The 26,709-nt window shown below is 39.8% G+C and overlaps 1 protein-coding gene across 9 annotated transcripts in view; it reads right to left on the bottom strand.

The window, feature by feature from the left end:
* OSBPL6 (oxysterol binding protein like 6) overlaps nt 1-26,709 on the bottom strand; it is a 203,203-nt gene that overhangs the window by 60,339 nt on the left and 116,155 nt on the right. For 3 of the 9 annotated variants that reach the window (XM_065560806.1, XM_005300469.5, XM_042860681.2), the window contains exons 5-12: nt 23,185-23,238; nt 21,538-21,651; nt 21,237-21,407; nt 20,531-20,663; nt 18,953-19,056; nt 17,759-17,851; nt 11,908-11,982; nt 7,908-8,073 (exon numbers count right to left, since the gene is read on the bottom strand). In XM_065560806.1, coding sequence (XP_065416878.1) covers nt 7,908-8,073; nt 11,908-11,982; nt 17,759-17,851; nt 18,953-19,056; nt 20,531-20,663; nt 21,237-21,407; nt 21,538-21,651; nt 23,185-23,238 — 910 coding nt within the window. The remainder of the gene's footprint in view (nt 1-7,907; nt 8,074-11,907; nt 11,983-17,758; nt 17,852-18,952; nt 19,057-20,530; nt 20,664-21,236; nt 21,408-21,537; nt 21,652-23,184; nt 23,239-26,709) is intronic. The other 6 variants (XM_065560808.1, XM_042860679.2, XM_042860683.2 and 3 more) reach the window with 3 other exon arrangements.

Below are 26,709 nucleotides of genomic sequence, written 5' to 3'. Positions count from 1 at the left end.
ATCCTGATCTGATGGTCTCCTCCCTTGTTGTTCACACCTCAACTGCTAGCAGAGCACCTCACCCTCCCTGATTGAACTAACCTCGTTATCTTCATACTGATTTATACCTGCCTCTGGAAATTTCCATTACTTGCATCTGAAGAAGTGAGATTCTTACCCACAAAAGCTTATGCTCCCAATACTTCTGTTAGTCTTAAAGGTGTCACAGGACCCTCTGTTGCTTTTTACAGATTCAGACTAACACGGCTACCCCTCTGATACTTCTATAGACAGGTTAGTCTGTTAAATTTAGTCTCTAGAAATTGTGTTATGATTTTGATTTATATGTTGTGACGTTGTGCAGTCTATATGGTTTTATAAAAACTTGATAATAAGTCAATATAATGTAACTGAGCTGGTTTTAGAGAAAATACGGTAATAAGTGAATGTAACGTAACTGGGATATGCTTCATGCAAAAGGTCTCTTGTAAGGTATCATTACAAAGCTTATAATCTACTGAGTATGATCATCTGATTTGTATAAATGTACCACTCTTGTATCTAAAACTAGAAATATAAAATGTAACTCTGAGGGCCTATTGTAATTGTGTAAAGTGTGGACCATTAATGATGGTTTGGAATCTTGATGACTCCCATTGTCTGCAGATGGCTGTATTTACCTGTGAGTCTTCCTGTATATGTGTGTGCTGGCAAGTGAGTAATGAAGTCTTGCAGTGACATGTGATCATGTCACCTGAACTGGAATCCATCTTTAACCTGGTGCTTTTCCAGTGAGGGGGGGTGGAAACCCAGAGAGACAAAGAGTTCCCGCCTTATGCAAAAGATATATAGAGGGGGGAAGAGAAGAGAGAGAAGGAGAAGCCATCATGAAGAATCCCCTAGCTACCACCTGAGCTGCAACAAGAGCTGTACCAGGGGAAAGAATTGTGCCCAGGCCTGGAAGGTGTCCAGTCTGAGAAAAACTTACTGAAACATCTCTGAGGGTGAGATTATCTGTATTTAGTTTGATTAGGCATAGATTTGCGCATTTTATTTTATTTTGCTTGGTGACTTACTTTGTTCTGTCTGTTACTACTTTGAACCACTTAAATCCTACTGTCTGTATTTAATAAAATCACTTTTTATTTAGTAAATTCACTCAGAGTATGTATTAATACCTGGGGGAGCAAACAACTGTGCATATCTCTCTATCAGTGTTATAGAGGGCGAACAATTTATGAGTTTGCCCTGTATAAGCTTTATACAGGGTAAAACGGATTTATCTGGGTTTAGACCCCATTGGGAGTTGGGCATCTGAGTGCTAAAGACAAGCGCGCTACTGCGAGCTGTTTTCAGGTAAACTTGCAGCTTTGGGACAGGAGATTCAGACCCTGGATCTGTGTCTGGAGCCAAACAGGAGTGTCTGGCTCAGCAAGACAGGGTGCTGGAGTCCTGAGCTGGCAGGGAAAACAGAAGCAGGGGTAGTCTTTGCACATCTGGTGGCAGCTCCCAAGGGGGTTTCTGTGATCCAACCCGTCACATATGTAATCTTTGTTTTCACAATCCTTACTAATTATCTCTTAAATCTCAAATCTTTGATAATAAATTTGTTATCTTCACTATTAATATATCTGAGTTCTTTGGCATTACACAAGGAGCTGATCCTGAGTTTAATCATACAAGCTGGTGTGTGCGCTGTTCCTTTGTGGACAGCGGATCTGGTATTACTGAGTGTACACAGTAGATAAGGGGCTGGCCAGTAGAGGGGGGTGGTCCCAGGGGACTGAGGGACGAAGATGTACCTATTGTTAACCTACAAATCAAACACAGGAGTGGCAGAGTCCAGAGGAGATTGTTTGTTTGGGTGGCTAACAGGCTAGTGGTGTCAGTGAGCTAACACCACATTAAACTCAAGCAAGTCTTCCTCTTGCTGGAGGCAGTGGGTAACAAAGTGACTCACAAACCACCACAGAAAGGAGTCCAGGAGAGCTGGCTGTATTTTAAAGAAGCCTTACTGAGGGCGCAGGAACAAGCCATCCCGATGTGCAGAAAGAACAGCAAATATGGCAGGTGATCAGCTTGGCTTAACAGAGAAATCTTCGGTGAGCTTAAACCCAAAAAGGAAGCTTACAAGAAGTGGAAACTTGGACAGATGACAAGGTAGGAGTATAAAAATATTGCTCAAGCATACATGGGTGTAATCAGGAAGGCCAAAGCACAATTGGAGTTGCATCTCGCAACGGATGTGAAGGGTAACAAGAAGGGTTTCTACAAGTATGTTAGCAACAAGAAGGTGGTCAGGGAACGTGTGGGACCCTTACTGAATGGGGGAGGCAACCTAGTGACAGATGATGTGGAAAATGCTGAAGAGCTCAATGCTTTTTTTGTCTCAGTCTTCATAGACAAGGTCAGCTCCCAGACTGCTGCACTGGGCAGCACAGTATGGGGAGGAGGTAAGCAGCCCTCAGTGGTGAAAGAACAGGTTAAGGACTATTTAGAAAAGCTGGACATGCACAAGTCCATGGGGCCAGATCTAATGCATCCGAGGGTGCTGACGGAGTTGGCTGATGAGATTGCAGAGCCATTGGCCATTATCTTTGAAAACTCAGGGCGATCAGGGGAGTCCCGGACAACTGGAAAAAGGCAAATATAGTGCCCATCTTTTAAAAAGGGAAGGAGGAGAATGCGGGGAACTATAGACTGGTCAGCCACACCTCAGTCCCTGGAAAAATCATGGAGCAGGTCCTCAACTAATCAATTTTGAAGCACTTGGTGGAGAGGAAGGTGATCAGACCAGTCAACATGGATTCACTAAGAGCAAGTCATGCCTGACCAATCTGATTGCCTTCTATGATGAGATAACTGGCTCTGTGGATATGGGGAAAGTGGTGGACGTGATATACCTTGACTTCAGCAAAGCTTTTGATACAGTCTCCCACAGTATTCTTGCCAGCAAGTTAAAGAAGCATGGATTTGATGAATGGAATGGAGTGTGAATAGAAAGCTGGCTAGCTAGTCGGGCTCAACAGGTAGTGATCAACGGCTCAATATCTAGTTGGCAGCCGTTATCAAGCAGAGTGCCCCGGGGTCTGTCCTGGGGCTGGTTTATCTTCATTAATGATTTGGATGATGGGATGGATTGCACCCTCAGCAAGTTCACAGATGACACTAAGGTGGGGGGAGAGGGAGATACGCTGGAGGGAAGGGATAGGGGCCAGCATGACCTAGACAAATTGGAGGATTGGGCCAAAAGAACTCTGAGGTTTAACAAGGACAAGTGCAGAGTCCTGCACTTAGGACAGAAGAATACCATGCACTGCTACAGGCTGGGGACTGACTGGCTAAGTGGCAGTTCTTCAGAAGTGGACCTGAGGATTACAGTGGACGAGAAGCTGGATATGAAATCAACAGTGTGCCCTTGTTGCCAAGAAGGCTAATGGCATATTGGGCTGCATTAGTAGGAGCGTTGTCAGCAGATTGAGGGAAGTGATTATTCCCATCTATTTGGCACTGGTGAGGCCACATCTGGAGTACTGAGTCCAGTTTTGGGGCCCTCATTACAGAAAGCATGTGGATAAATTGGAGAGAGTCCAGAGCAGGGCAATGAAAATGATTACGGGGCTGGGGCACATGACTTATGAGGAGAGGCTAAGGGAACTCGGCTTATTCAGTCTGCAGAAGAGAAGAGTAAGGGGGGATTTCATAGCAGCCTTCAACTAGCTGAAGGGGGGTTCCCAGGAGGATGGAGCTTGGCTGTTCTCAGTGGTGGCAGATGACAGAACAAGGAGCAATGATCTCAAGTTGCACTGAGGGAGGTCTAAATTGGATATTAGGAAAAACTATTTCACTAGGAGGGTGGTGAAGCACTGGAATGGATTACCTAGGGAGGAGGTGGAATCTTAGAGGTTTTTAAGGCCTGGCTTGACAAAGCCCTGACTGGGATGATTTAGATGTGGTTGGTCCTGCTTTGAGCAGGGGGTTGGACTAGATGACCTCTTGAGGTCTCTAACAACCCTAATCTTCTATGATTCCATGAGTCTGTTTTTGCTTTTTCCAAATCTCTGGTTTCTTCCAAGTAATACCTGTGCAGCTACCATGATATATAGTGGCATCCCTACATCAATACCATTGACTATCACAGTACTGCCGATCACAAGCAGTCAGAAATCACAAGTCAGCTCTTCAAAAACCATGAGGCCATCTTAAAAATCATGAGATTTTTAAAACAGGCCTTCTGCCTCTCAACATTTAGGGATCATGTTTTCAAGTTTTTCTCCAGTCATAAGGGCCTAGAAACTTACCCCCCTCTTCTTTTTTTTAAACGAAAGCTGGGATTCTCATACAATGAGGTGACTTCAGGAACTGGTGCTTTAAGAAAACTGCCAAATATTGTGAGACTTGTGATGAAATCATGAGAGTTGGCAACACTACTTCATATTTTTCAATTTGCCTCCAATTCCCACCCTACAAACTCTGAATCATCTACCTCCACTGCATCAAATCCAGCAGCAACAGCACTCTAGACTCTGCATCACTTGTCAGCACTGTCAAAGCAACTATGGCAGCCTGGCTCTCAATGAATTTCACAGAGGTGTGGGCTGGATTTCAGCATCAACCAGACCACATCTGCTCTTGGGTCACACTTTTGACAGCTGTGGTTAAAATAAATACAAGAAATGTAAAATGTGACTTTAATTGTTTAACAAGCCAACAAAGCCACAAAATGACTCCTGGAATGAGAGAGTTAATGCTCTCGGAGGGTTATTGTATAGCCACATGTTAGTAGCCATCCTTAAATGTTTAATGGTTAAGAATCAGAATCTTTCCCCAGAGCTTGACCTGTAGTGATTCTTCCCTGTGAATCAGAGTTAAATCATTGTTTCAGCATGGTTTTAGGGTTACAGGGGGAGATGTGCCAGCTTTTATTTGAGACATGCAGCCAAGGTCCAGACCACTTGTGATTATGACACTTGTTGCCAGAGTACAGCTGTTAACCCATGTATTCTGATCAAATTTCAAACTAGGTAATTACATTTTGTTTACCTAAATCCCTGCTTTAGTTTCAACGTATTTTTTCATTTCGTGTCCTAACCTGTTGTTTAAGATAACTATAGTCCATCTCAGAGACAAATACATTTCAAAAGGTACTAAATTTTGTTTCCTACTGGTGTTTGTGTCACAGATCAGGAAAATCAATATAGAAGCTATTGGTTTCATAATGTTGTGTGAGAAATCCTTTAAAGTATTAATATTTCAAGTTTGACATGACAAAATTATAAAGTAATCAGGAATATAAGAAGAATTTCTACTTGAATATTAATATGCATTTAGTTAAAGCCATACATTTAATATTATTTTGCATGTATTCATGTGAGCCCTTACTTTTAGGCATATTTAAGGGGAAATGCTTGTTCAAAGACATTAAATTGTAAGCAACAGGATTGTTACATTTTATGCTTTACTCCTAGTTAATTCTAGAATAAATGAGACTTCTTATTTAACTATTACCTAAGAGGAAACTCGAGGAACCAAAGGCAGTATCCTCACAATGAGCCCACTGAAGAAGCACTAGTTTGGACTATTTATGGAAGCTATTTTCACTAAAAAACTAATGAAAAATGATAATGCATGACTGTTTAAAGTTCATCTTAAAATACAATACATTAAATCTTGGAACTAGCAAGGAGGCTAGTCAAATGGAAATAACTTCCACTAATATTGAGGGGGGGGGAAAAGATTACTCAAACCTACTTGTGGTCTTATATTATATACACACACAAGTTATTATACATAACCGTGCGCACACACACACACGACTGTAGACATTTTTATGACACCACTAAAGGAAAAAATATAATTTCAATAGATACGGAAAGTCAACCAAGACACAAGGTGATTGAGATCTTTAGTCATGTTACAAATTACATTAAGCTTTTCAAGAAAGATTATTATTTAGCTATTTCCCCATTGAATCTATTGTTTCTGGGCCATCAGCAAAATGATATGTTTAGAAGATATACTATAGACTGTGTAACACTAGAGTGATGCAGCCCTGAGGGTACAGATGTCAATAAATACTTGCTACATAGTGTGTAGACAACGGAAAAAGAACATTTCAAAACAAAAATATAGAGTGTACTTATAATCAGAAAAGTGTGTGTAAAGCAGACTTCAGCCAGTTCAGTATTTCTTCCTTATCAACGGCCTCCAGTTCTTATTTTCTCAGCTTATAACTAAAAGATTATTTTCCCCCTAACTGCTGGCTCTGCAAATTTTATGTGTGAAATTTTCAAACAAGCACCTTTGTGCTTTTCTCCCATTCTGCCCCTCCCAAAAGCTCCTTGTAAATATCCATAAAACTAACTCTTTATCCTCCTCTGCCAGGAAGCCTATGAAACTTGACAAATCAATAGGCTGCTAATGGGCTGAGACCACAGTCTATCATGCTAACCAATATTATCTCATTGTTTCCTTGTACCTTCCCCCCCTTGCCCCGGCCCCAATCTAGTTGTAGCCATCTGTTGTCTTTTGTCTTCTACTTAGATTGTAAGCTGTTTGGGGCAGGGACTTTTTTGTTCTATGTTAGTTCAACATGTAGTCCTGGTCTGTGACTGGGGCTCCTAAGTGCTACAATAATACAAATAATAAAATCAGATTATTCTTTCTACCTTATCACCAGTAATAAAGATTCTACAATGAGAACTAGGTAGACGCCCTGGAAAAGGTGAGCAAGGCACAATGCAATCCTGCTCATTTTTTCCGTAGAGATAAATAGATCTGGTTTTCAAACAAGCTTAATTCATCCCATTCCTGATTTTCATTAAAATGTCTCCAAAAGTGGAATGCCCCCAAAACAGTGATATTTGTTGCTGTCTGAATCTCTAACAAACTGTTCTTTGATGCACTTTGACCATCATTCAATCTTAACCCATTCAGCATTGCGTGTGAACTCTGTAGACAGAGGCAAAAAGCAAAAATAAATAACACTAAAAGACATTGTAAATTATATAGTATTACACAAAAGAGAGAGAAATGGCCACAGTGCATGTATGATAATAGTCACAACAGTATGTGCATTAGTAAGCTATTAGTAAATGGCTTAGGTATGAAATATGAGACAAGATCTTTCAGCCACCTGAGAAGTGCATCAATTCCTGCACATGCTGGTGCGGCTTATGCATGACTCCTTCATTTTATATTATACTATTTTAAAACCCTTTTTAAAAACCTAAATTTTCAGCCTACAGGCCAGTCATTCATTGGTGATACAGTGTAAAATTTCTGAAATCCATTCTTGTACAAGCAGGACCTTTTATAACTTCCATTGGTGTGTCATGCATAAAGTTGTACAAGATCATTAGAGACAGTGGAATTTCATTTATCCTAGGGGACAAAAAAGCCACAGGTTTCTATAAAAAGGAAAAAATGTGTGCAAATTCAGCCAAGTTTTGCAAGCCTCCATAATGGTTCAGGAGGTTCACAAAATCTCCACTGACATAGGGGTAGCCGTGTTAGTCTGAATCTGTAAAAAGCAACAGAGGGTCCTGTGGCACCTTTGAGACTAACAGAAGTACTGGGAGCATAAGCTTTCGTGGGTAAGAACCTCACTTCTTCAGATGCAAGTCATCTGAAGAAGTGAGGTTCTTACCCACGAAAGCTTATGCTCCCAGTACTTCTGTTAGTCTCAAAGGTGCCACAGGACCCTATGTTGCTTTTTACTGACATAGGATTCACCTATCCCGATATATGTACCTGATGCATAGAAAATATTTAAAAAAAATAAACCTATATGATCTTCATCTGAAACAGATATGGATAAAAGATTCTCATACAATTTACATTTGATCCAGACAATAGTTCTGACCATGAACAGTGTAAATGTAAAAATAGCAGTTTTTGTAAGATGCAGAATGTACATTTTTAGTTACCTTTCTGTGCCATGAGGCAAAACTCTTCTTGAAGTTTGATGTACTCCATGGAGCATTCCAAGGGGTCAGCTACCTGGCTTGGGGGAGTCTGAAATTCGATGTCTACACAAAGATTGGGGTTGGATGAGTGCAGGCGAACCGGTGACATTGTAGCACTGAAAGGGACCTACAGAGAGAATCAACAACGAAAATTGCTGCTGTATAGGACTGTATCCATCTTCCACGGAATACATTGAATAAAAACATCACACACCGAACAAAACACAATAGTTTCACTATGAGAGACTTAAAAAATTATGAGAATATATATCTTTTGGTGTCTCAAATTTCAGTAGTTGTACAAAATTCGCCAGGTCTCTTAAAATCCTTCAGTGAAACATAGACAAGTGATGGGGGGGGGGGTGCACTTTAGCTCTGACTATAGCATTTACACTAACATAGCATTTCATAAGATTTGGCAGAGCGCTGGAAAATTAAACCATTAATGTTGCTTTACATTCTGACCTTTGGTACTCTATAAAGAATGATTTGGTGGTCACAATACCAACATTTTAAATGTATTAGTTTCTCCATCAACCTGGAAATATGGCTAAATATTCCCGCAGAGAATATTATTTGCAGACTTTGAAGAGTGTTGGTAAATCCTGAGATTATTCTTCAGTTCACTGAAATTCACTTTATAATTCATCTGCAGATCATACAATATAGACAATCACGTAGGCTCTTTTTGTATATGAAAGCTCTTCTTAACAAAAAAACAAAAAAAAACCTCATTTTCATTTAAAGCACACCTACTATAAAATTAGTAAAAGAGATATTGTACCAAGTTATATTAAGTGTCTTGTATCAAACAGAACAAATAAGCTTCTTTTAATTTATTATATATTTCCACTTTTCTTTCTTCCTCTGTATTTTTGCACATATAGTAAATGTGTGTGTATATATATATATATATATATATATATACACACACACACACACACATATATATATATATATATGTGTTTGTGTATTTTATCTACAATGTAGAGTTATGTAACATTTATGTATTATATAGTTGCATATATAATGCATATGAAATTCTATATATACACATATATAGAGAATACTTTATTTACATTGTATTACATTATATACACACACATTTTTATATATACATATATACAAACATCTGACTGGAGCCCAATTTTCAAACTTGAGTGTCAAAATTAAGGCATTCAGAATCATATTTTGGCACTAGATAAGAGTTAAACACTTAAATATCTATTTTAGGCATTCAAGCACCGATTAGATTCCTTAAAATGCAGAAGCTGAAAACCGACATTCTAGAGTGTAATTTATGTATCCAAATATGAAAAGTGGGCACAAAATATAGATTGTTTTCTGAAACGTCCTACAGCCCAGCAGGCAATATAAAAAGTCATATTACTATAGACTTTATCAACAGATTAGTTAAACTACCATGAACACTAGCGATGGAGCCTTAGTTTGTTAACTTGATTAGCTGACTAGGTTGGAGAATAGCTTTTTTGATCTTTTCAGGGAACTGTGCCCAATCACTACACATTATATGTTTCTGACTCCCTGGTGGAATCCTCCAACTCCTCTTAGATAACTTTATCACATTTCATTCCACCCCTCAGTACGCTATATCAGCGTATCTTCCTTCACTCACCCTTCCCAGATTTCCAGGTATCTACTGTGTGCAAAATAATGGTGTTGTAACAGCTGTCCATTGCAAATTTAATTTCTCCTCTAAGCTCCTTTCACGTGTTCTTATTTTTAACTATGCAAACAAAGACAATTTTTCATCTGATTTTAGTTTTAGGCTCACATAATGAATTATTTCTTTATTAACGGGGAACAGAGAACAATCCCCTTTCTCCAGCAAACTGCAGCACTATCACAATCCATTCAGCAACCTTCCATTTTGTACTATGCTAACACCATTTCGCTCAACAGTCAACCAGAACTTCCCTATTTTACAAATAGATTCAGACAGTTGCGATTCTTTTACAAAGCTTTTCATTTCTTAGGTCAGAGAACATATTTGCAGAATCTCCTTGCTAAGAATTCTGTCAACCTATAATCACTCAAGCCCACCAGATGCTAGTATCCTCACAACAGAGAAAATAATGTAAATTAATCTCAAAGGCTTTGCCACCTAGAGGTTAGAAAAATGTACAAGGCACACATTGGATACTAGGTTCCAGCATAGATTGAGCAAATACACCCTAGAGCAGTGGTTCTCAACTTTTTCCATTCTGTGGCCCCCTGTTACAGGAGATAAAAGGTTCAGGGCACCCACTCCATCTACTAGAAAGAAAGGGAAAGTAGCTGCAATCTCACTGGATCTCTTCATGACCCCCAAGTTCAGAACCCCAACTCTAGAGTCTTGTACCTCGGCTGGCCAGGCTGAAAAACTAGATATAAAAACAGGACCCTGTTGAAAACCAGATAATGCATCTGAAATGAGGCTTCCTGGGTAAATAACTTTTTAAAATGTCTCCTAGAATCAACATTTGCATTTTTACAGGCATTTATAATCACAGGCTTTGCAGGAAATACCCATTTACATGAGAAAAATAAATAGACACTTTGCTGACTGCTTGAGAGAACATTACACAGCAGTCAGAAATAAGGAAATAGCTGATTGACATGAACTCTGTTTCCTTCAGCAGAGTTTCCAAGTTACTCTCAACAGCTGAAAAAAACCCACGTTAAACCACATCTTTCATCCACCTGACCTCCCAACAGAGTGAGATATACTGATTAAACTTTTCCTTATGTTTCTCATCACTAGCATCCTACATCTTCCTCTCCAATTCCCCTCATAACTGGGCACATATTTGTTCTTGGTCATTGCTGTTATATTTATCATGTATTCTACTTTTTCTCTTTGCCTTCTCCCACCTATCCCTCTGCAGTTTTCCTCACCTCTGTTAAACATAACTTCAAATCTATCCATATTTTCTTTATTTACTTTAACCCAGGGCTTGAAATAACCACTCAGCAGCACAAATAGTCATCCTGCCCAGGCAAGTACTGTCAGCTTTCGCAGAATCCAAGCTTTTATTATAAAAGGTAAGACGTTCCTAGCCCATAGGGTTGGGAAGAGAACTCTCCACATGTGACCTTAGGGTAACTGATACAGTGCTGTATTCCTCAGTCTGCACAAACAGCAGCTTCCGTGTCAAGACCACTGTTGGAGTGAGCAGCTGCCACGCTTAAGGTATGTCTACTCGTGCCAGCTGACTTAGACTCGTGGAGCTTGGTTGTTTAATTGTAGTGTAAATGTCTGGCCTCAGGCTGGAGCCCGGGCTCTAGGATCCTGCGAGGTGGGAGGGTCCCAGAGCTTTGTCCAGTTAGTACCTCTCATTTCCATTTTCCAACCCCAGATTTTGTGAAGCAGTCATATGACTAACAAAATGAAACAGAGATACTAGTGGTAGTAATATGACTTTTTGGGATTATGGAATGTAAACAAAAAGTGTTTCAAATGAAAAAAGCTTGCCTTATATTATTAAAATATGCAACAGCATAACACAAGGAAACTTCATGCTGGGCTTAATAACAAGCCACCTCACTTCTGCTTTCTTGGTGTGTGCTGTTTTCAGAATCCTTTGATGGGATTACATCCTTGAAATTTATGGTTGCTTTTTGTTATTATATTGTATATGTATACAGAATATGCCATAAATACTGAGGGAACAGGGCCGAATTCTAATATCACTTACACTGCTATAAAGAAGTAGTAATTCCTTTCAAGACAATGGAGTTACATTGATATACACCTAGTGTAAGTGATACGAGACTCAAGCTCATGAAATTTATTTTCACATGTCAGGGTTGACTTCATCATTCACAAATGGCCTACCCAAAAGTGGGTAATGAGGACATCTGTAGGAAGTGCAGGTGATGTTCTCAGTATTGTTATTACATATTCAAGTTGTACAGCTTCCCATCTTTAAAACTATCCCTTGATCTTAAATCCACTCACTGTTGTAGCCACAGCTGCTGCTAGTCTCTGCCGGCGTCGTGTTGTGCTGAACTGGCCCTTCAGCGCTGGCCCTTCCTGACAGTGAAGGGGAGAAGAGAAGGGAATAGAAAAAGAGAGGGGCAGGGAAGATGGGACATAGGAAGATGAAAAATGATCAGAGAAGGGACAGGGAAAGTCTTTAACTGGATTTTAATTTCACTAACTTCACATGTTCTCACGCATGTATGCCAGGGGCTTAAATAGCTAGTTATTTTGCTAAAATAATCTCCAGAGTAGTTAGACTAACATGTACCCACTAATGCTGAAAAATAAATTCCATCAACATTTTTTCCATAGTCATAATGCAGTTATGGGATAGCAAAACAAAATGATGCTATGGAATGGCAGAAAACACAAAATAAGAACTAAATATTTTGGGTCATCTGACCATCAATTGAATGAATTTTATACAGAGCATTTAATTCTGTTTGTGTACGTGCACTATGGTTTGTAAACTAGAAGCTTATGCAGCAGAATCATGAAATGTGCAAGTGTATACTGGAGAGGTTGTTTGTCGATCTAAACATTTCTCTATGGACAGTTCTTGCTCTCTTTGATTTCCTTCTCCACATTCATTTGTCCAGTTTCCCTCTATTCAGCCACTAAGTTCTTCAATCTCTAATTCCTCCTTCATGTTCATGAATGATGCAGTACAAAACTTCAGTTCATTTCAGTTCTATTGTGGCTCTTCAGAACAACTTAAATTACCTCAGGTGAAGCAAGAGCAATAAAAATGATTTTTTTCTAACAAATACACTGTCACAGGTTCATTTGAGCAACTGGGGCATCTCACAAGGCAAGCTCCTGAAGTCAATTGATGTCCAATTCAAGATGGTCACCTAGGCTTTAAATTCCACAAAAGTAAAATATCACAGTCTTCTGCTGAGTCAACCATAAAAGGATCGGTCATAGGTAGGCCTCTGACTAGACTAGGCTTTTTTTGGTTAAGGGAGGGGAGATTCTTTCTCCTTGTCCCAGCCTACCCAAACTGCCTCCCAGAGGAGGATGCAGTCAGCCCTTTTTATCTTGCCTGCTGGGCCCTGATTGGCTTCCACCCAGTTCCGGCCCTTTTAGCTGCTGGAGGACCAATTCTCATTGGTTCCACAAGCAGCTGATCCTGGGTGGTGTCTCTCAACAGCTCCTGGAGATCTAAATGTGCTTCTCTTTTTCCCCCAAAAGGACACCGGCTTTGGGCAGGATGCGCCAAAGCAAGGGGCATCAAATGCCTCGTATACCCTGTCACATATTTTTTTATTTGCACTACTGAATCCCTGATCCTGAAAAGATTTATACCCAGGTTCAACTTTTAACTGACTCTAAATGACTTTTTAAAATTCATACTGTTGACATAGAGTCAAGGAACTAATTTTTCAATATACTCAGTATATTTCAATATATTTCAGTATAGCTCCATGCCTGTCACAAAACATTCTCCTTTCACATTTACCTTCAAGTAATGACATTTTGAGAAATCTCAACATTTTATAAAACTAGAAAATCTGATTTCCTGCCTATAGGTGTATTTTCTCCTCATGTACAATTCCTATTGTCCATGTGAAAGAAAAGAATACATATACATACATTCCTCCATACATCTCCTCCCATTTCAGGCACTGGGATATTTTTAGAACTATATACCTTTATTTGTTTAAAATATAGCCTGGGCACCAAATCATTGTTTGAAATAATAAAACAAAAAGAATAATATCAGTCCAGATTGGTGGCCTGTGAACACTGCTATACATATGTACAGGACACCCTGGTTTGAGAATTAATTCAAATCCTTCACTCCTTGAGGCCAGTAAAGTTCAGCTGGTATGTTATAAAGTGATGTGCACGGGAAAACAGCTTATACAGTCTGGTTGATTCTAGTTGCAGCATTGACGACACTGGGAAGGGGGAAAACTCTATTAATCAAATTTTTACTTCCGCAGAGTAGTAATTGCCTCAGCCATCATTTTATGTGACAGCAGCACTAGAAAAAAAATCTCCTTCAATGTAAGAAAGATTGTACTGGTTGTAACAGAGATTTTGCTCTATAGCAGAACCCTATCCTGTAGAAGTCCTGCCAAATATATCCTCTTATAATTTAGCTACGTGAGAATACATACTGTGGTTCATAAAGAAAATGTGCTGTTTTTTGCATCCAGGCTAAAATGTAAATGGCAGATGTCATATGGCCTCAAGAATACATTACAAAGTGAGATAACATATGAAATCCCAGTAGTGAACAAGAACATGTAATGTTAATCAGAAGGGGAGTCAAAGTAGCCTTTGGGGATGGAAGGGTTGCTTTGCTTTGGTTCTACTGTTATGCTAAGAGCTTCATAACAACAAGCTAACTCTCCAAGATGGCCTAGCACAGAGAATGTAGATAAACATTTTTGTCTATTTTTAAAACAATTTTTATTAGTAAAACAAGCCTGCAATTTTATTATTTTGAACTAAAAAAAAGTCAACTTAAGAGCACTAAAACTGGAACTCCAGTTAGTAAACACAATCTTTTTTTCTTCTGAAAACCCTTGGCGTCTCATGAGAATTACAAATTGACATTTTACTCATAACACAGAAAAAAGAATACAAAAACCAAGCTTCCCTGTACAAAAGTGTCATTAAGAGAACGGCAAAAGGTAGCTCAACCACTCTTTTGTGTTAGATAATTTCGTTTAGACAAATCTTGGAACATTTAGTTCTTTACGGCCTGTTTCTGAAAATCATTTCTCAGGCATGTAGCCCTTTATCCAAGAAGCATACCCATTGATTAAGTGCTATTCTCTGAAGTAAACGTATTCAGGTTTGGGCTGTTAATTTAACAAAAAAGGTCGTCAATCCTGCAAACATGCATATGCATAACTTTTCTCATGAGATTAGGCTCATAGTAGTCAGTGGGACTACTTGTGTGAGTGAAGTTAAGCATGTGTAGAAGTCTTTGAGAGATTGGGACATAAATTGGTGAAAACATATTCACAGAAACTAAAGCAAGCAGCAAGACTTGCATTACAGGAAAAAAACATGTGTTTCAATGTATAACTAGAGTGAATATTCCAGAAACATAAATTAGTAGGAATACAACAAAAGCAATGTTATTTACAAAAACAGATGTAGAGCACAGTACATAGAAACCTAGAAGAGATTTTGTTAGTGTCCATATTGTCTACAGGGATGAGCACAGGAGTAGGAATCTGGGACCCCAATTCTAATTCCAACTCTGCCACTGACACTATAGAAGCAGTACCAATTTAAATGCAAATATCCTAGATCCACATTTTCAACCAACTATTACAAGATACAAAGCCAAAGGTACAAAGCCACTCAAATTCATGGATCTGGTATATGACTATGATGAAAAGCATTACTGTTTCTTTAAAAAAAAAATTTTGTTAGAACTTTACGACAAAGAAAATAAGACCTTTTCCACATGGTTCTACCATTAGGCAATGGAACAAGCTGACAAAGGAGACTGTGGAATTCCACTTAATGGAAATAGTCAAGATCAAACACCCATCTATTAGAGAAGGCTTATGAATAATAAAGTCTATCCTGTCTACGGCTGTGGGATGGACTCAATATCCCATTAACAGACCCACACAAGTGTTCTATTCCCCTCCCTAAGGCAAAACCTAACAGGAACAAACTATCCTAAAAACTCTGGGTTTCTGAGGCAATCACCTCTTAAGATGAAGAGCTTGTCAGTACTCATAGTGTTGCACCGATGTAGCTGCGCCACTGTAGCGCTGAGTGAAGATGCTATCCATCTGACGGAAGAGTTTCTCAATGTAGGTTCTCTATCTCTCTGAGAGGCAGTAGCTATGTCAACAGGAGAAACCCACCCGTCGACATAGTGCTGTCTACACGGGGGGTTAGATCGGTAGAATTACGTCGCTCACCCCTGAGCCATGTAGTTATACTGACATAAGTTTGTAGCATAGGCCAGGGTGAAACAATGTGGCTATGCTAAGAACAAAGAGTGTGGCCTTCAGGACAGGATGGGTCAGATTCTGAGCTGGCCGCCAAGAGATGCAGCACAGAAAGCACATTTAAAGGAGACAGAGGCAACAGTGCTTTAAATCACTTGTGTGCCCTCTTGATTCTGGGAAATAGCCCTCAGCATAACTAAAGCAGACTGGGAGGTGGCTGCAAGTTATGACAGCCTCTCTGATACTGCCTATGGCTTGCAACACAAGCCAGAATGACCACAGCATTGTGCACTATGGACTCTTCCAGCCATGGCTCTTCCCCCAGCATACCCCTGTGCTTGTGAGGGGGCTAGTGCAGGGTTGACTATGGTAGCCTGCATTGGAGGAATTCTCCTCTGCTCTCTTGTGGGCTTCTCTATACAGTGATGCCAGAGCGGGGGACAAAATCCCTCACAGCATCTTATATTGGAGCTGTTTTAAGTGTGGATGTATACCTGTAGGTCTCAGGGCTTCCATACAGAAGGACATCCGTCTACACTGCTCCCTCATGTCCCACTCCCTGGAAGCATGGCCCACTGAAATGTCTTGCTGATGGCTGTATGCTACCCCTTCAGTAGCTGCTTTATAGCTCCTCAACACACTCCAGAACTCACAGATCCCAAGTGATTTTTGTGCACAGGGGCTTCTCCAAGAGTGAGGTGATGGATGAGAAGAGCATGCCAAGTTGGCTCCACTTCCCCCTTTAGGGACCTTAAAGTCCTTTCTCCTGCACTTTCGCTGCCTCTGTACTGTGCAGCAGCAGGGGAACATATGGCCTCAAATAGCAATTCTCCTCTGAGAGCGAGGCAGTTAGAAATGTCCATCAACCAGAATCCTACTTTCATGAAGACTTTTAATACTAATATATGCTTAGCTCTGTCACCCATTTTGAATATGTAGTATAGTGAAGACCTGGTGAACAGACATCACTAACGCCGGGAAACTGTAACCGTTTACACTTTATTATTTAACTTTATGCTTCAGGCTATCAATTTCAAATGAATCACAGTGAGCTCCTTAATTGACTCTAGGGGACACCGCAAAGATTTGCAAAGCTCTTATTACTTTCAGTGTATTTAAATGGACCGAAAGCTATTATAAGGAATTAATATCTTACACAGTCATTTATGTAGCCATTCACAACAAGTAACTTTGATTGACATATAATGCTGAACACAGTCTTTGTTACCTGTTGCTGGAGAATTACAACAAATAGGCCTCAAAATTCACAGTTGTTTCACACAAAACATAGGAAGGCATTGTGGAGCTGACTAAAATACCAGTGTAAAGTGTTTATTTCAATACACAATCCATCTCTTATGATTGCCTTATGCTTCAACTACAAGGAAAGGGACATTGCTCTCCCCTCGTATAATGAATTCTTTGTAAATTTGTGTCATGGAAACTAAGAATTCACAGAATGGTCTTTTCTACAACTAGGGAACTTTGAGGGGGAAAGTCCCACTGGTAAAGCTCCCTGCAGACATGGCCTAAGAGGGCTGCATTTGTTGTGTATTCTATTCTTGTCTTCTGTTTTTATCTCAGTGCCTCCAGATCAACCGCCCTCCATAGCAGCTACATACTTAATATGCTGAGCATTATATACATATTGCCTTCTTTGTATCCTAACTGACACTGGCACTCAATCCCTCCACCTTTCTCTACTTGGCAATGTCTTCTTATCAATGAGAGTAAAACCAATATATTTCTCACTATCTTATCTAGGGTTTAAATAACCAACTCAGGCTTGAAATCAAACCATCAGGATTCAATGTACTGATTATTTTATACAATTGCTTTCATATACATGTTAATCTGAAAGTACAATGGAAAGGCAAACAATACGAATTCAGTACCTGAAGTTGTATTTTTGCATCTTTGCTGACACTTTTTGTTCTCCATCGTCTTGTGACCCGCTTGTCTTTCTTTGAAATATCTACACAGTTAGCCTACATTACACAAATAGTTAAAAGCAACAAAGCACTATTAAGTTGACACAGATAGGACAGCAGTTAGTAAAGAATCATAATGTTAAACATCAATATATAGGAGAGTAAGGACAGAATGGAAACTCTGGTGCTCACTTTGTTGATCTACCTACAAAGTTAGCCACAGGATAATTAAAACAAGACTACTAAGCACTAGAGACAAACATTATACCATAACTAATTGTATATTTAACAAAATTACTAAGTATGTTTTATTTGTCAGCACAAAATATTTGGGCAAAATCCTGCATTCTTATTCATTTTTACTGTCATTACTCAGAGAAAACTCCCAGAGCAAAATCCAGGCCCCAGAAAATTCAATGGCAAAACACCTTTAGAAAACACCCCCACTGAGTTCAGATGGGCCTGGGTTTCACCCCCACTGAAGTCAACAGGAGTTTTACATGAGCAAGGACTGAGTAAAAAATGAATGAAGTCTTCACGATTTGGGGCCTGCTGTTGCTCTGACTGAAATCAGCGGCAAACTCACTCTGATTGGTGGGAACAGAATCAGTCTTCTCAGCTCTTTGTGACTGTCCACATTATTGAGTCAATCATGTAAGATGCTGAGCATCCTGAACTCCCACTTGTCTGGAGTGCTCAGGCACTGAGCATTCAACACTACTCAGGAGGTGCTTGATACCTTCCTGGTTTCGGACTCCCACCCCCTTAAATTTCACTGCTACTTAAACATACCATATACAGCACGATAACAGCACTCAGCATACTTTTTTATTTAGTTATATTTTTCGTTCTATTTTCGGCAAAGAACATAGGAGTAATCCCATCTACCTCAAATTAGTAAAAGACCTTATATCAATAAGATATTTTTCGTGGTGGGTTTTTTTGGGCATGTGCGTGGGAGGGAGGAAGGGGGGTTGACACATGTGGTGCAATCATTATTATTAAATTATCCTGTTAACCAGAGGAGTACTAAAATTCCAGAACATAAAGTAGTCTGATTTAACATGCAACATCCTTTGCCATACGTAGGAAATGTTTCAAATCCAAAGGTATTTAATGACTAGAGCATCGACGAACCAGGTTTTCAAATACATTTACCTGCATGTCTGTGAAGTTCGGTGCCGATTGAGTCCTCTGTAGAATTTCTAAATTTTGAAGAAGCTTACTAAGTTCCACAAGGTTTGATTGGCAGTGTGCAAGATCTAATGCATATAAAAAGGAAAATACATTAAGTACTTTGACTGAGAGACCGCTTTTACTCTGGTATCATAAACCAGCAGAGAGCACAATTGTCTATACTATAGTACTACAAAGAAATCAAGACTGGAATTTGCTCCTTCATGCAGTCCAGACTCTATATTAAGGATTATGTACCAATTGATAACCTCATCTTTCTGCAAAAGGGACAGAGACAGGCACCAGAGGAGGAGGCAATTAGCTCTCAGACCCACTTGTTGGATCTCTACCCTCTTCTTCTGCCACCAGCATAAAGCCACCATCTTCTCTGCCCCAGCAGTTAGTAGGATCACTAGGCACTCTGCAACTATTACCCCAACCCTGCAAACACTAGTGCTTGTGCATAAAAGGAAGTATATGTGTAAGCGTTTGCAGGGTTTGAGGCTTATGTTTTCTCACATCTCTCCAAATTCTGCTTTCTTTCAGTATCTTCATTTGGTATCTGACATACATTACTCATAGTCTGATAACCTGTTTCACCATTTGGAAACTGGTCCCTAGTGCCTATTATTTTGCCAATCAACTTTATTTGCCACTGATTTCACTCACTGCATACTTAATTCTGCCAGCCATTAGATTCTCCGCTCAGCTAACTTTGCTAGCCATTTGATTCTGTTTAAATACATAATTTTGGTGGCAAAAAAATAAGACCGAGAACAACAAACCATAAGAAAACAAGAGTGAATTCCCTGTCTTCTTACCAAATTTAATTATATTTCATATTTTTGGAGATGGAGGTGAATGAAACAAGTAAAAAATGGAAGTATGCCATTTACATGTATTTAAAGATGAAGAATCTTAATAAATGTACTCCTGTAGTTTTGATCATTGTAATTTTCAGACAAACAATGAGATCAAATTTCAAAGCATGAATACATATAAGTTAAGTACCTAAATTCCCATTTAGGCACCTAAGTGGGGGAGGGTTAGCTCAGTGGTTTGAGCATTGGCCGGCTAAACCCAGGGTTGTGAGTTCAATCCTTGAGGGGGTCATTTAGGGATCTGGGACAAAAATCTGCCTGGGGATTGGTCCTGCTTTGAGCAGGGGGTTGGACTAGATGACCTCCTGAGTCCCTTCCAACCCTGATATTCTAAGTAAGTGGCCCAATTTTCAGTAGTGCTGAGCACCTGCTGCTCCCACTGCGGACAATGGAAGCCGGACTGGGCCCTAAAAGGGGAATGGAATTGTTTTACCAAAAATAGTTATTCAGATTTTTTTTTTTTAACAATCAAAAATAAAATTTAAAATGTGACATCCAGAAATGTGAGGACAAAGAATATACTCCACCACAATGAACAGTTTTAAATGTTACCAGCTTATTATTTTAATTGTGCCATTTTATATTAACATAAAGAAGTATCAACCTTTTTTGTTTACTATTTTTTATAATATATCAACAGTCTCTTTTAGAAAGAAAGACATGAAAGAGAATGACTGACCTTCTGCACATCTGTCCATCTCCTCAGAATCCTGCAACCATGCTACTACTTTACTTTGGCCAGTAGTATATGTTGCAGGAAGGCTATTACTACATGGTATGGCGGGTTGCCATGGGAAGCTATTTTGTGGAACCTAAAACAAAACAAGAACATTTAAAATATGTTGTTATGATCCATGCTTTGCTGATCAACCTAATCTTCACACTAACTTTTAAATCAGAAATTAAATTCTATATCTGAATTTAAATGATATATTTGAAACAGACTTTTCAGTCCTTAAGAAGTATCTTCTCAGCACAGCACACTGGAATACCAAACAGGTCCCCTTGAAAAAAACAGAACTTCCTGAGCATCAGCTTGAAAAATTATTGTTTGCTAAGAAGAACATTATGAAACAATAAAGAGCCAAATTAACCCCTGCTGGTTCAGGGTATGTAAATTGTTTTAGGGAAGCTTAGGGCTCTAATGGGGTCTCTATAGGAAACCCACTAATGAAGGCTGCAACAGGGAAGTGCTGAATCAATGAACCTTTCAGCTACATACCCACAGATGCTTGCTGACCAGTGTGGCCTACTTTGGTGATTTTTCCATGGCTGATTACACCAGCTTTACAACCAGAATCCACCAGTATCCACTAGGGAACCCAGCCCATTGTAAGTATTACACTAACTTCAAGATGAGTTTCCATATAAGGGATGCTGTATACCTTTCCATCTAACACAGCAACATTAGCAGCTGGTGAAGACTCTGTAGTAGAGGCTGACGGGAATATGTGAAAGCTGGCATCCCTTGGTGATCTTACAATCTCATTCTGACGGTACAATCTGTGGTGGCGCAGTTTTGATACCCATGCATCAAATGAATCCTGGGACTTCACCTAAAAGAAGGGCCACTGTCAGTTATCTGTTCATAAAGATATCCTGCTTCCTTCATCCTTCATAGCTATTATTTAAAGCATTTCCCTTGTGAATGAAAAGAGAAGAAAAACTTGTTGCAATACTACTCACTTTCAGGTGGTAGATATGCTCTTCTGTATCAAGGTCTATTCTACGAGCTTTCTTTTTAATTGACATAACTGATAAGCCAACATCAATGCTTCCATGTACCTTGCCTTTCTGAATCTGAAATCAGAAGACATGTTAAGAGACTGGTAATATCAAATGCTTTTTTGTCTCTGACTGAAATAATATTGATGTAGTTGTTTCCTGTTTTAGAGAAGATTTTAATGTAAAACAAGAGAAAATAGTACTAAATCAGATGGCACACTAGGTTTGTTTTGAGAAAAAGAGGGCCCCATTCCCCAAGAAGAATTCACCCCAGAGTCAGGTCCAGTAAACAGCCTTGATGACTCACACCACAGTGTAACTAAGTTTAGAATGATTCATTTTGATTTTGTACAGAATAGACACCAAATTAAAGAGTTAAAATTATGTCCAGCTGATCAGTCAAGGCCCTTCATTAAATAAATGACTCTTTAATTAATCTATTCTGTACTTTCATAAAAGTCAAAACAGGCAGAGTTCTGCTCTGGGCTAGAGCTCAACTAATAACCTACTTTATGTCCATGTGTGCAACTCCCAGTGGGAAAACAGACGGTCAGTCAAAAATGCACAATGAATCTGAGGGCAGAATTTTGTCTGAAAAATTTGGTTAAGTCACAAGAAATGGGGAGTCCACAGTGTATTACATTTTTAAAAAGCTATAGAACACAGTCTTGACTAAATGCAGAAAGATTATCAATACAATACATTTGCAGAATCTTAATAAAACATGGCTACAAAAGTAAGGGGATAGTTTCATTACAATGGTCACAGATGTAGCCCTAATTTTTTCACCCATCATACTGTAACTGTACATCAGCTACAACAGTAAACCCAAAAATATGGTAAACATATTAGATACCACTGCTATGGCAAATAACTGATAAAGGGCCAAATTCTGATAGCCTTAATTACATTTTTTTTTCACGCCCCTGACTGATTTAAATGGGGACACTTGTATGAATTAGGTGAGCTGGATTTGATCATCAGTAGTTTAATAAATCCAGAGGTACCGTATAGCATAGATATAAATGAGCAATGCATTTAACTATGGACCACATCTTCCTTTCCCATGTAGGGTACTAGAAACTTCTAGTTTGCACTTGCAGAGTTTCCCTGCCACTCTCCCTTTAGGAGAGAGGTTTTAGGCCTGGAAACTCATATATTGTGATGAATTCATTGGAGGTTAGGTTCATCCAAGCAAAAGTCTCTGCAGCCACCACCCTGGCTTCTCCATGAGCCATTCTCCAAAGGTGTTCCTGGCCACCAGCTCAACCTGATCTTTTGGGGTAGGTCACTGAGCAAAGTGGGAAGCTATGCAAATTAATGCTGACCCAGTCAACATCAGTTCACCAGGATAGCCCCAGTGAGTCAGTGAAGAGACTATGTCATGAAGAGCAGTGGTCCCTAAGCCCTGCGTCTTCCCCAGCCATCCTAAATCTATGCAGAGCACACACAGAGGTCTTCCATGGAAGCAGCACTACCCATTTTGAGCCCATCAGCCATGATCTGCTAGTTTATGTTCCTTTAAGGATCCATAGTGCGATAAGATTTAATCAAATAGCAGGCCAAGCTTTCAATCAAAATTTAAGAATGGCCTTCAGTTTTACTTACATCAATTGGTGACTTTGAATACTTCAACATTCCATTATCCAGGACAAAAAAGCGCTGCAGTAAAAAAAATACAGTTTCTTCTTAGTGATCAAATACAAGTTTAACTATGTAAAATCACATCTATGAAAGCAAGTTTGTTATCCCATTGCACCTTACAGTTAGAATCTGGAGCCAGAAAGAAGCCTGTAAATGCAGTACTGAATTGACTATTTGCTTTCATTTGTTTTGGCAGCAATTATCTTCTAGGCATAACAGATAGGTCTTTCAGGAATTTCCCTGGGAATGCTCAGTAGCCCAAGATAGCTTCCTGCTCTCTGACTAGTCCAGAGAGATCTATAGGGCTGACACTCTGACTTACCATTTTAAAAAAGGTCACTGGTTTCTTCAAGCTCTCCATCGCTTTCTTCCCACCCACATTAGTCACATTCCACATTAATGGCTTTTCTAGCTTCCTCATCCAGGAAAAAGGAAACCCAAAGCTATTCCTAGACCAAAAGGTAGAACCACCTAACTCTTGTGGTCCTTTGATCTTCAGTTGGGAAGGGATCCATGCTAAGACTCACTACTCCACTACCATATGTCTCTCCCCCATGACGGAGGATGGGCAGAGAACAATATTTTCTACTCTGAGGTTTTGTCTTTACTATCATAAAAGATGTGTTGTTAGAATGGATTAGCTAACACATTCTGAAACTGTAGCATAGACGAGGCAGTGGGCTTTATCTTAACCAGCTTAGCATGTGTTGAAGGCAGCGTGCTTTCTATTCACTAGACTTTTAAAAGATGTTAACTAATGTGTGCTAACATCACACCTTTGGATCCTAATCTAGCAAAGCCCTAACAAATTTTAAAAAATCCTAGTGTAGAGAGGGCAAGTTGTATTTTTAACATGTTAAAACAAATTTTAAAAATACATCTTTTATCTTAGTCTAGACAAGCCCTCTGAGGAAACTGGAGTAGAGAGGAATGACAAACCTCTTGTGTTGTGATCTTGTTAAATCTAACAACCTGGGCAGGGCCAGTACTTGAATCAGAGACCTCTGTAAGTACCTCATGACAGTGCTGCATGAAGTGATGCTAGTGACTCAGGAGGTGACAATGTCTCAACCTGGTATGTGGGGGAACTGTGTTGCTGGAGACATTCATTGGACGAGATATACAGTCAAATTATGGCCATTAAAGACCCCTTGGAATTTTTTTTGTAATGGTAGATGTTAGTGGCAGGTAATTCTGCCTTTCTACATTTCTCCCACACTTTCCACTGGATAAAAGTATTTTCCTCCCATTTCCTATTCTAAACTGTAGTGCAGTTTGGAATATTGCAGAGAAACAGCCACATAATTTCACGCCAAAGCATGCCGGATAAACTAATATACAAATTATACAAAGGAACCTCTTAAGTTACCAAAGCATTTTGAGACCCTTCCGGATGAAATATGCTACATACAGCAAATGTAAACTGTTAGTGTATTATTGCTGATGTACCGTGTGCTGCAATTACTGTCATTAGAATTTTTCACTATCTCTCAGCACACTGTAGTTTTTACAGAGACGACACATCATGTAGGCACTCTGAAAAACAGTTTAATGAATCCAGTCCTTGAATGCAAGTTGAGAATATCGTATTTGTATGTGATGTGTAACAATGGGATAAAGACCCAGGGCCAGACTGTGATCCACTTAGTCACATCCATAAACAGATATTCACATGTGTAGACCCATTTGAGTTAATATAACTGTTCACCAATATGTGCAAGGGGCTGATAATTTGGCCCTTGGAGGTGATACAAGGTTAGACTACCTTAGATTCACTCTCTTAGAGCCCCAGTGAGAAGGCTGCCCCACCAGGGATGTCCTCCAGTGGCAGGCCGCAGCACGACTGGTGTTTCTACCTCAGTTTCCCCTTTCTTCTGGAGTCCCCAGTAACTCTATGCATGCTTTCCAAGTATAAATAGAACTTTGTAAGGTTAATTGATTACAGAAGTACCACAGTCATAATCCAGAATTCCCCAGCTTAGTCCAAGCAGTATATTCAAGGTTGTAAGTGTCTCTCTCTCTCACACACACACACACACACACACACACACACACACACACACACACACACACCCCTGCTCCCCCACCCCCGGCTACCTTTCCACCTTCTGCTTTCACCAGCCTGATGCAGGGCTGCCCAGAGGGGAGGGCAAGTGGGGCAATTTGCCCCAGGCCCCGGGCCCCACAGGGGCCACCAGGAGAATATAGTATTCTATAGTATTGCAACTTTTTTTTAATGGAAGGAGCCCCCAAAATTGCTTTGCCCCAGGCCCCCTGAATCCTCTGGGCAGCCCTGGCCTGATGTGGCGCCAAACCTCAACTAGGAACTCTCTCCTTCTCACCTTTCTTCAGGGGCATCCGCCCTGAAGCTCTCAACCCAGTTCTGCTCTTCGTCTGAGCTCCCTCTCCAGGTTCCAAACTCCCAATGCTCCCTCTCTGAATTCTGGGATCTGGACTTTCTCACCTTTGTGCTATCTCCCATTTATAACGCCAAGGGGCAGCCCAGCTCACCTCATTACACCAAACTAGGTCACAACTAGATTGGAACAGGAATGCTGAGCCTGATTCCATTTAAGGAGCCAGTTACCCTGTTATATATATAACGTGGTGTGAAGGAGCCTAAGTTAGTGCATATTGAAGTAGGAGGTGCCTTGCTTTATGCTATACATTCTTACATGTCCCATTAGTTGTTTTTCTTGATAAACTCTTCTCTTCTGGTCCCTCAGTGTGTGAGTTACACCAACATAAACTCCCTTACTTTCAGTAGGTCAAATTCAGGATGATGTGTCAGCACTTAAATACTATGTTTATAGGCATTATTGGGGGGGAGAAAAACCTAAGATGAACAGGTGTTCAGGATTCAAAGGGACAGATGTGTGGAAGTTACATTTTGGTAACCACAAATGAGACTAAGTCAGTACAATATATAGTGGATGGGGAGGAGGAGAAAAATATTACTTACACCCACCATTTTAGACTCAGCTATGAATACGGCCCACACTGCTTAGCAAAAACATGGTTAATGCTCTTCCAGAAAAAGCTGTGCATAAAAGCAGGCCTTTCTGTTTCTTTCAGCAACATGTATTTTGTACTGGAAAATTACTCTGAGTCAAAGAGAGGTGGGTCAGTCCTTACAGCACACGGCTTGTTGCTCAAACAGAAAGATGGTAATTGTTTTGACATAAATATAGTGACCTAAATCCAGTAACAGCAATTTTGGAGCTAATAAAATTAAATACGGGCAGCAATGTCTCCAAACTAATTAAAGGAAAGAATGGATTTTGGGCGGGTGGCCTTGTTGTTGTGCATTCATAGTTCCATCTCACAGCTGAACCCAGTCACCAGCTCAGCAAGCAAAAACACCAGAGGGTGGAGTGGGCAGGCAATCGGTGCAACAAAGCGAAGGAACTAGCAGGAGATTTCTTTTATTTGTTTTTTACATCTCAGTGATAAGAGAACAGCCAAATGAAGCATAAGTTACAGTGCAAA

Source organism: Chrysemys picta, chromosome 11 (genome assembly GCF_011386835.1).
Source record: "Chrysemys picta bellii isolate R12L10 chromosome 11, ASM1138683v2, whole genome shotgun sequence".
Lineage (NCBI taxonomy): Eukaryota > Metazoa > Chordata > Testudines > Emydidae > Chrysemys > Chrysemys picta.
This window is presented reverse-complemented; position numbering and strand designations above follow the sequence as displayed.